An 11,487-nucleotide genomic window follows, 5' to 3' on the forward strand; every position below is an offset into this window, starting at 1 on the left:
TCTGTATATTTCAAGTATGGCATGTTAAATCTAAATTGGTCTCAATATTTCAAGTATGACTTGTTAGATCTATATTGGTCTGTATATTTCAAGTATGACTTGTTAGATCTAAATTGGTCTCAATATTTCAAGTATGACTTTTTAGATCTAAATTGGTCTGTATATTTCAAGTATGGCATGTTAAATCTAAATTGGTCTGTATATTTCAAGTATGACTTGTTAGATCTAAATTGGTCTGTATATTTCAAGTATGGCATGTTAAATCTAAATTGGTCTCAATATTTCAAGTATGGCATGTTAGATCTAAATTGGTCTGTATATTTCAAGTATGACTTGTTAGATCTAAATTGGTCTTTATATTTCAAGTATGGCACGTTAAATCTAAATTGGTCTTTATATTTCAAGTATGGCATGTTAGATCTAAATTGGTCTTTATATTTCAAGTATGGCATGTTAAATCTAAATTGGTCTCAATATTTCAAGTATGGCACGTTAAATCTAAATTGGTCTGTATACTTCAAGTATGGCATGTTAGATCTAAATTGGTCTGTATATTTCAAGTATGGCATGTTAAATCTAAATTGGTCTGTATATTTCAAGTATGATATTTCAAGTATGGCATGTTAAATCTAAATTGGTCTCAATATTTCAAGTATGGCATGTTAGATCTAAATTGGTCTGTATATTTCAAGTATGACTTGTTAGATCTAAATTGGTCTTTATATTTCAAGTATGGCACGTTAAATCTAAATTGGTCTTTATATTTCAAGTATGGCATGTTAGATCTAAATTGGTCTGTATATTTCAAGTATGGCATGTTAAATCTAAATTGGTCTCAATATTTCAAGTATGGCACGTTAAATCTAAATTGGTCTGTATACTTCAAGTATGGCATGTTAGATCTAAATTGGTCTGTATATTTCAAGTATGGCATGTTAAATCTAAATTGGTCTGTATATTTCAAGTATGGCATGTTAAATCTAAATTGGTCTCAATATTTCAAGTATAGCATGTTAGATCTAAATTGGTCTGAATATTTCAAGTATGGCATGTTAGATCTAAATTGATGTATGATTATAAAATTTAAGTTCTCGAAATGGTCAATATTAGTATATATTCATCAGTTAACTTACCTGGAGTCATAAAGTTACAACAGAATCCCTGTAAAATCTGGAAAATTGGAAAATTCATAAAACTAAGTAATTATTGAAAAACGCTTAATCTTGATATTAAGCGTTTTTCAATAGTTAATTGCATATTCATGGATAATTACTAATTTTTTTGGATTTATCGGGTAATATAAGGGTCTTAAATTGTTATGGTATTTATGACACCAGGTATATCTACTGGCTCTTATTCGCCAAGTTTTAAATTCTTAAATTTGATGTTAATTCTAAGTATCACTTAAATGTAGCCTTATTCTTGTTATACTTAAAATGGGCAGAAGCGCCATTTTGCAGGTAGATTTGAGTCTTGAATCACAGTGTCCAAAACTGCATTACCATTCGGCATAGGCTACTTCCTCGACACCGAGAAAAAAATTACATATTCATAATTATTGCCCAATCAAAATTGGCCCTGTTGTCTTGGTAGCAAAATTTCAGCCAATCCACAAAAAATCACCCGTCATGACGCTTGTTTGCGAAGACAATGATGAAAGCAGCGTATCATCAGGTCATTAAATGTTTTGATTAAAAGGACGGTATAGAATTGAGTAAGTAAGAGTTTCGGTAAAAAAAATTAAAGCCGAATTGGAACAATTGGAATATTTACTTTTTTGTCTTCAAACGAGCGGTGGCAAAGTGATTTTGTGATTTGTTTAGATGACCCCATTTCTGTTCTACCGATCGGATTGGTCAGGTTTAAGTAGCACAAATCTCATGTCCATGCTCACAAACCGAAGTGTTTTGGGCTTAGTTTATTACGGGTTAATAAGACCATGTAAAAGCCCGTATTCGTGATCCGATGATCTTAAATAGGTGAATAGTCTTTAGAAGTATTAGAAATGTACAAAAAGCGCAAAGTTTTGAATATTTATTCACAGATGTCTTTTATATCAAGAAAAGACGACTCGTATTTCAAACGCGAATAATTCTGGACACACATGGGTTTGAAGGCTCAAATTTCGAGCTGTGAACAATATTACTGATTGTCTTAGCTATAAAAAAATCCCGTTTCTGAGACTGAGGTATTGGCACTCGTAAAATAACAATGTTGAACTGAGCGTGAAGTCTTGCAGTCATTGGCTTTATTTTTCTGGAATACAGAATTAAACATTGTTTTCTATGTAGGAAAACAGTATCTGATTATACTGGCTCAGTAAATGTTGTTTTAAATCGTTTGATATCTAAAAAATAGATTGGTTTATAAATTGCTAGTAAATGAAGTTCCTGTGTGTTATGTTAGTTCCGTGTATAAGTTTATTTTATTGTATGCTACAATGAATTATTTATCAATAATCATCCTAATATAGTTCTAGGTTTCTCATATAAAATCGATTTCTACAAGAGAATCTGCCTCAAAAAGATAACTAACTAACGAAAGATTTATTTCGACTTTGACATGAGCTCCTTTCTATGTTTACTTGCACTTTACTACGAGTAACATAAAACATATACATGTAAATAATTATTTGCCACTCGCTTGATATCAGTATACCCTTAACACTTTTCATAAAGATAATCCGGAATGTATAAGCTATTGAAATGATTACCATTCTGTAAATAAATATGGATATACGGGGCAGCAACGATTGAAGTAACAGATGACTATAATAGTCCTTTCATAAACCAAATCTTTATTGTCCCCCAAACTTTAAGTCCTTTGATTTAAGTGACCGAATACTTGTGCTCATTAAAGGAATAGCCTATTACCTCTTAGATTGGACACTAACATTTAAATTATCAAACTTCTCCAATAAGAGTATATATTCATCAGTGAACTTACCTGATGTAATAACTAAACAACATAGTATTATATATGACGATAAAACCATTAAACTAAGTAATATTATCGAATTATTACCGGTACCCATATTTTTTTTTAATAATAACGTTTATGGATTTATCGGATTGAATTGGATTGCTGGTGTGCAGTTATGGCACCAAGTAAGCCGACTTATGATATAATATATAGGCTAGACTAATTTTTCTTACATGTTCCTTTAGCAATGGCACGATGATCATTAACCCAATTTCGTGCATCTCCGGAAATGAAGAATAATCGACATGTGCGACCTCATGTGACCACCACATTTCCATGTTTTGATAAACATGGGTTATCACTACAAAGTCAACCTGCAGAATTTTTCCCGTCGTTTTAAAGTAATGTCAAATTTATTATCTATTTCTATCATACACAAAATGGCGGATTTCAGTTATTACCAAATGTCACCATTTTTTATCGGCCAAATTTCCCAAGTTGTAATCGGAATTCCAAGTGTCGTCTGCTAGAATATATTCCAGTGAACAAAAGGGTCACGTGACAAACTGACGGATTCCATGTCATACAATGTAGGCCATATTCTTATGTTGTTTCAATGAATTTTGCATGCAATAAATTACTCTTACGTTTTACTTTTCTTATTTTGACAGTCACTATTTTTTTTTCAAATCATTGTTCATTAAAAGAATTGTCATAGTTATAATGAATTGATATTAAAGATAAATACGAAGAAAAGTTTACCTCTGAGTATCCTTACAATGTGTTTTTCTCGACAAACATTTTACACGAAAATAGGTGACGCATTTTGCAGCCGTTGTCGATTTGGTTGCTCATGAAATATATATGAATGAATATATAAAGAAAATCGAAAAAAACAAATAGAAATTTAATTATTTTTTAGAATATGTCTGAAGAAAAATTTGTCCGTCTTTAGAATTAGACGAAATTCGATGTTGAATCCTTTTATGCACGAATATAGGTTACACCACTGTGTCGTTGCCAAAGGAAATTGATTTCTCTAAAGCAACTGGGCTCCTATCGAGGTCGATTTTGGATGTTTGATTCCCATCAGATATTAGATGGTAGATTGAATCGTTCTTGTATAGCTGCACAAGTTTATTTAAAATAAGGCAGACAATGATAAAGTCCATCTATGATTTTAGACGGCTGTTGTCAGACAATGATGAATATAAATAAACATAATCTGAATATATCATTCATTTTTAATTCACAACCAAATATAGATAGATATACATAAAATTATACATAAAATATAAATTGTAGTGAAAATACAAAACTTTAAATTAGTGTATGTATATATTATTAAAAAAAAGGTTAAGTACACCAATTCCATGAATATTAAAAAAAAGTTCGCCAATGTCATAAAATGGCATTTGGTCTTCGGGTCTAAAGGGTAATTTCCCTTATGGAAAAATGTGACTTTATCAATTCATCAAACAATCATTGAAATCCTTACACGAACTTGTGAAACACACTGGTATTTTTGTCCAATATCAAAACACCTCGTATCGTATCCAGTACGATATATGGTGCTGGATTGTCGATTCAGTATAAAATAGTAGAATCGAATCGTGTCCGCACCGTGTCCATCCCTTGTTTATTCACTTCTTCTATTTTCTTCTGTATCGATAATCCCGCACCGTACACCACACCAGTCACTCTGGATCGGAATCTTCTTCCCTTATCTTTCTATTATTCCAATTCATGGACTTCATTGGAATGCTCACAACACATATTAAAATGGGCCTTTGACACCTCAATTCTTCATACTTACATTGTGTCAAAAACAAAAAGGAGGGATTTCGAAGAATGTGGAATGTATGCTCTGCTTTTCCACCAACGTACAAACACAGGACTTAATTTCTAATACACTTCAAACAGCCTCATCAGCCGATGGAAATTGATTATTATATCGTATTTAAAAGATTCGCTGTTTATACAGCTACGTTTTCACGTAAATAATTGAGCAGCCTGGCTGCCAGTGCTTTTTCGTTATATTAAACATGAAAAAAGTGGAGTGTTTTGATGTTTAAAACCAGAAAAACAAAATGGAACAGAACATGAAAGATTCATAGAAAAACGATTTGACAGTGGGACAGGATTTTATTACTTCAAACAGATAATGGTCAATTGTAAGTATCATTTATTGAACATGTACATCATTCTTTGATTTTAAAACCTTACATCAATATAATATTGTGCAAAAAAAAATCCCAACATAGTGCTGTGCTCAACATCCATTTTTCACATTACAGGTCCAAAAGATTAAGATAAAACAAACGAGGTTTGATTTTAATGGCGTAGTAGAGGATCTGAATTTTGCCTGGTTTTTAACGAGTTTGTTTTCGCAATAGACTGTTGGTAACTATATAGTTGTTTCTCTAAGGCATAATTCTCGGCTTGTAAGGCCATTATTTCTCGTCTGAAAGAACAAAAAATACAGGTTAGTTTTACCCAAATTGTCTATCATTAAAGACATAAACAGGAGTCAATGTTAGGAATGATAGAGATGAAATTGAAATTTACACTGGACACCCACGGGAGAAAATATGTTATGCAATTAGGAATACAAATGCTATTGGTTTAAAATGTTACGGGACACATGCAGGTTCTCCAGTACGTTAACCAATATTAGAAATTAACTTGCAAATTAGTTCTCTCAAGAGCTACAGACATACCAGTTTCCCCTTTGGTAATTCTATAATGGTGCTAAATTATTCATACCAACAACCTGTTGACATAAACTAGCACCTATAGGGACAAGCGTGTTATACTTCGACAGATAGAAAATTACCAATATAGATTTATGGAAAGCGATTGTCTTTAATAATCAAATTAGGAACAGAACATTACTAGAATAGGGTAAAATAATGAATTTGTGGATAAACGACTGTGTGATAGGCAAGAAAATCCATTTATGATAGGGATAAAGCTATTAACATCCCGACTCTGTCATTATTCTTAATGATCATAAACATTGACATTCTACAACCTTTTCTGAATATTGGTACTAATAAAACTTATATTATAAACTTCTATGGAGTTGTTTCCATGTCAATATTAATTACTTTGCAAAACGACAAAATGTATAATGTCGATTTGTGAAAGTACATTTGTATAGTAACTTGAAGAAAATACATTTGTCACGTTGTAAAAGTTTAAATGTATATTGGTAATTTTAATATTGATTTGTAAATGTAAATTAAATGTTCCATTGTCAATTTGTCAACCTTAAATAATATGTAGAATTGTAGATGCTCGATGATGAAATGACGATGTGTGAAATGTCGATTGTACAAATGTAAATGTTACATTTGTCAGTGGATGATTTAGCCTAAATGCCAAACAAAAGCAATATTCATTCAAAATAACAAGTAATTTACAAAAAAGTACACACCAAATCGCGCAAATTCAGCCTTAAAATTTCAAAAAATATCATCCCTCCTCAGACACCCCCCTGTCCGAGCAAGCGCTAGCGCGGTACGTGGATTTTCTTAGGACTATCAAAACCTAATAATTACCTAATATTTCCAACTTCTCTCAATAACCTTAACCAAAGCAATGGAAAGAATCCAACGGAATCAAAAAGCAACCCAGAACTATAGTTTCTATTAGAATATCCAGAATTAATGAATATCAATGACAAAACCATGAACTGGTCTGGAAGAATCATTAAAAGCACAACGTAACGATCAAAATATCAGTGTAATTGACTTCTGACAGCGGAAGTAAGACCTGGCCATTCAGACATCCTCTAATTAGCCTTATTCTTAAAATCTCTATGGTCTCTAGAGACCTTATTATATATCTGTCTAAAAACTCTACAGCTAATTAGTCGCCATTTGGTGGACAGAATACAACTTTATCTGAGCCAGGGGAGTATTTTAGATCCTGTTGATATACAACCAGTGTCCAGAAAGATCGTTCTGACCACAGGAGACTGCTTTTGTGTTGTGCGAGGCACCATCAAGTCACTGTAGTAAAGTATATTGGATAAGTTAAAGACTTTTCAAGTAAACAAATTAATTCATAATTCTTCCAGATACGTCAAGATTGCTATTTATTTGAATTTGAAAATCCAAATGAAATATCTCAACGTGATCATGGAGATAAACAGGAAACACCAAAAGTTATCATGAACGTACTCAATTTGCCATAAATAGAAAAGCAATCACTTACTGATTGCATGTCTTCAGCTATTAACAGACACATATTAACAGGTTAAATAAATATTAGAGTGACAAAGAAAGATCAAGATATAGACAGAAGACAGGACGCGTCTTGTAAATGATGAGAAAAAGAATGAATGAAAGAATGAATGGAATGCCTACTCACCCCATTTGATGTTTATGAAGACGAGTAACATCGTCCAAATTATTATAATTAGGGAAGACAAGGAGATGCGATTGGATCCATTGTATATAAATTGTTAATTTCTTATCATTCAAATCAATGAACTCATTGTCTGGGTCTGAAAGCTAAAATAAAATTATCAGTCATATACTGTATATTTAATGATTTTTGGATTATATTTTGACAGGTCAGACAGCTTAAATCACTCATTGGATTTGTTAAATTGGTGGAAAATCTGGTAAATCAATTTAATATTTCCTTCATTCTGGTCCTTTTATGTAGCTGTCATCTATATACGCATATTTCAAAAGCCGTGCTTGTATGAAAACGCGATGAAGATAATACTAGTGTGTTTATGGAGATTGAAATCACAGTTCGAATATGAATCATTTCTAGGCACTTTTTTTGAGTTATTGCCCTTGCTTTAATACAACGTATTTATCATCTGCAGTGTTTGAATAATTCTATATCATCTCGATGTCGTGTGAGAAAGAAAAAATCTTCTACAGTGAGATGTTCCTTTTGCGCTCAAGTATGCAACTCTGTTCCGCGAAATTTTACCCCCAAAAAGTCCTTTCAAGATATCATCAACCTATAAAATGTGTAACCAACATTCAATAAAATCATCAATATGCATAATGTGTACCTAACTTCATCCAAATACCATGCAAACTTGTGCTTCTTTTTGTTGACAGACGTCGACTTTGCCTACAAACTGATTATTTATTGAACGTTCAAAATTCAATAGGCCTACTGTAGTCTCTTCAGATCCTAATTACTGAATCAATGTGTCTCATAGGAAATATTGAGTGTTACTTCAATGACATCTCAGAATAATGAAAATCTTTTACAAGTCAGAAGAAAATACTTCAATTCCTTCACATTAAGGCTTTTTCTGTGTGTATTCTAATCTAATTCTAAATAAATCTGCCAGTAAATCTGATACTGTAACTTAACAAGCTGACAATTCGCCAATATTTTACAAATAACAGACAGTTAAACCCAATTAAATAACGTTTTTATCCTGGAATATTTATAAGATTATACTTTATACTATATTAAACCAGGTTATTAACTCAGTTTTATTTTATTTTAGTAAAATCATCTAAACCCAGCACATATTTTGGCTTATTCAAGGGCAATAACACAGAAACTATTCATCGAATGTCTGTTTTTTATCAACTGGTTGGTTTCAAGATTTACAAGAGCAAAATTATGTTTATTTTCTTCAACAGGAAAACAGGCTAAATTGAAAGGGCGTTAATATCAGTCTTTGTTCAGTGCAGTAGCGAATATCAGTAATTCTCTGGCAATATATTATCATACAATCACAGACGAACCGGAAGTCAAATGTTCATAATGCAGAGTGAAACGGCTTGCTGAAATTGAGCCCTGAAGTGACAGAGAGAATATACGATGGCTCTATTCTTTTACAGTTTCTTACCTCATCTATAGCGATGTTCGTTCTCATAAAGAATCCTTCGTCAAGATCTTGTTGTATATAATATTTACTGTATGGACCTTCACCAACCTTTACTACTTTATTACCACACACAATTGATAAATCCCACACAACATATCTACAAAATCTCCGTGGAACATGAGATATATCTGTATAATACAGGCGAAATGAGAGGAATTTGCCAGAAGTATCGGTCTCCAACATCCAGGCCTGTTTATCTCGATCATAACAGTGAGCTCTTCCTTTAGAATTATTGGATACTGGGAGAGGTACCTCACTAACAGACACAACCGACATCATTTCCACCTTCACTTTAAGAGAACTCTTACCACGCGACAGACGAGAAATTGAAGCACCAACAGTAAATGGATCACCAAATCCTGAGGCATCAAGCATCTGAGTTAATTCACCAGAATCAAAAGATGCATCGTCGCCTAAAATCACCCTATATTTCACGTTACACATGTGATCAAAACTTGTGTGCCGTTGAAGCTGCACCGCAACACTTCCATCAGCTTCAGTAGACGTAACATCCGGAAATAGAGAAATACTCCAATCAAAGAGACCAAAAGAAAAATAGGTTGTTTCCAGACGATCACCATAACCATGACGAGACTGACCTTCTTTAATCATTTTCATATGATTTTCATATAAGCAGTTTATTTTTCTCATTTCTAACTCTATTAATATATCACCGTTGTCCTGCAGAAATTTCCTGTGCACGATGTCATCCATTTCCATAAAGTTTTTTCGCCCATGAGTATGTTCATGAAATGTAAATTGACTACCTTTAAATGGTATAGACTCGTTTCTTGTAAAATGTTCCCTGTTTAATGCTGTGAATGTAAAGTCTAAGCCACATGTTGTGTCCTTGGCAGCAGTCTGCAACCGGAGAAAAGCACCAATGTGACGTTCACTTCTTATAAAAGACACAACCCATTTCTGAAAACCATACACAAATTCCTTGGCGTAAGTATCTGGTGTAAATTCCCTCGTAATTTTCCCTGGTAAAGTGAAGGTAAATACCTGAGAATTAAAACGATCATTAAGTTGCACCAGGCGACACAGCTTGGCCATTGCTGTATACGTTACCCGATAGTTGTTAAAGTGAAGAAACTAACTTGGAATCAAGAATCAGCCATGACTAGTCATCTGTAATATAAACAATACGACCAACATATTAATTATATATTGTTTCATATTGTACAGGCTATACAGAGATAGTTAAATCGATTCATACTATATACATTCTTCTTTATACTTCATTGTTGTAGCAATCAACAGACGGTGTGGAATGCCCAGGTTTTCTCAAACAATATGAATGTTTACTTTTTGAGATAATGATCATTCACAATAATTCAATTGTTTTACTGGCAATTTATACTGTAATAGTCATTAATTGAAGTGTGATAGAATATGGAGTATTGCTTTCCCCTGGTTGGACTCATGAAGACTGACAACTTAGCTAAATGTTGGAGTGTGATAAATTTGTAAAGAAGCTGCATCAGTCAGTACCTCATCGATTTAAACCTTCTGCAGCACTCAGGGCCTTAGTTAATTGCTCTAGCCGAATGACAGGATGCTTCATATCCGATCCGCATTGCAGGAGACAGCAGAAACTTGCAACAATAATCTTCACCTGAAACAAATAAACCAAATATCCATTATTAGCTATGTGGACTCACTGAAAGGGCAGCTAGTTATAATAAAACTGATCACAGTGCGGCATGAGTGTCCCCAAGTGTGTCAGGCTCTGTCGCGTTTGTAGTAAATCCAGATGCAAATTTCAGACTGGTTGGTTGTTAATTGGGCATTTTAAATGCTCCAAGTTGTTAGATATAATAATACATATTATACATATGTTATATATTCAGTCGAATAGTAATCTCTTATTTATCGTAATTAATAATGACCATCTTCAATCTCAGAGGTACAATAAATCATTGATGGTACCATGTTTCTTGTGTATCTCTACTGAAAGAAGATAATCTTCAGCGAATTAAGCTTGTGATGATGAGTCTTTTCAATTAACATTGTGTCCCTTTCTGGTGTCGTGCTTTATCAGTTGCGTTCAGTTCCAGCAACTCCTTAAACTCATATCTCCGGTCGTAATTTAATTTAAAAGAGACGTACAGTGGATGATATGATTGTTATTATTCTCACGTCATCGGTCACAAATGCATGCGAGAATGTAAATAAAAATATATATTCTATATTATCTCTTTACAATTGGAAAAATGACTATCTACGTATGATCAGCAATAACCACTCAAATGTCAAAGCTTTAAAATATTTCATGCAACACGTGCTTTCAACACTTCCATTACCGTTGTCATGACGAAATCATGTTCCTCGCTTTCATAAGCTTCAAACAGAACAATATATTTTCAATTTATTATATATTTAAAAACTGATTTGAAATCGGAAATTTAATCAATAACCTTTTGCAAAAGCGAGTTTGTGTCTGGAGGTCTTATATTTAATTAAAATATACATTATTTATATAAGAAGATTTGTAAAGTTTGTTAACATGGTTACACAATGTCTCTTGAAGAATAATTATTTCAGATTAAGTGTTTTTGTGTTTCCTGTGTTGTATTTTAAGACATGTTTTTGCATAATATATAACCCTATACAAATTTGACCATAATCATTTAAATATAATGATAACATAATCATTTACAATATAATGATAACATAATCATGTA

The 11,487-nt window shown here is 32.7% G+C and overlaps 1 protein-coding gene across 1 annotated transcript; it reads right to left on the reverse strand.

Annotated features, from left to right (window-relative positions):
* Positions 1-5,256: 5,256 nt before the first annotated feature.
* On the reverse strand, positions 5,257-9,856 carry LOTGIDRAFT_160907 (hypothetical protein; the record flags this gene model as incomplete). Its single annotated transcript, XM_009056083.1, has 3 exons — positions 5,257-5,386; positions 7,300-7,442; positions 8,762-9,856. 3 exons carry the CDS (start codon positions 9,854-9,856, stop codon positions 5,257-5,259), a joined length of 1,368 nt encoding a protein of 455 aa, XP_009054331.1.
* Positions 9,857-11,487: the final 1,631 nt, after the last annotated feature.

This window comes from Lottia gigantea (assembly GCF_000327385.1).
Source record: "Lottia gigantea unplaced genomic scaffold LOTGIsca_26, whole genome shotgun sequence".
Lineage (NCBI taxonomy): Eukaryota > Metazoa > Mollusca > Gastropoda > Lottiidae > Lottia > Lottia gigantea.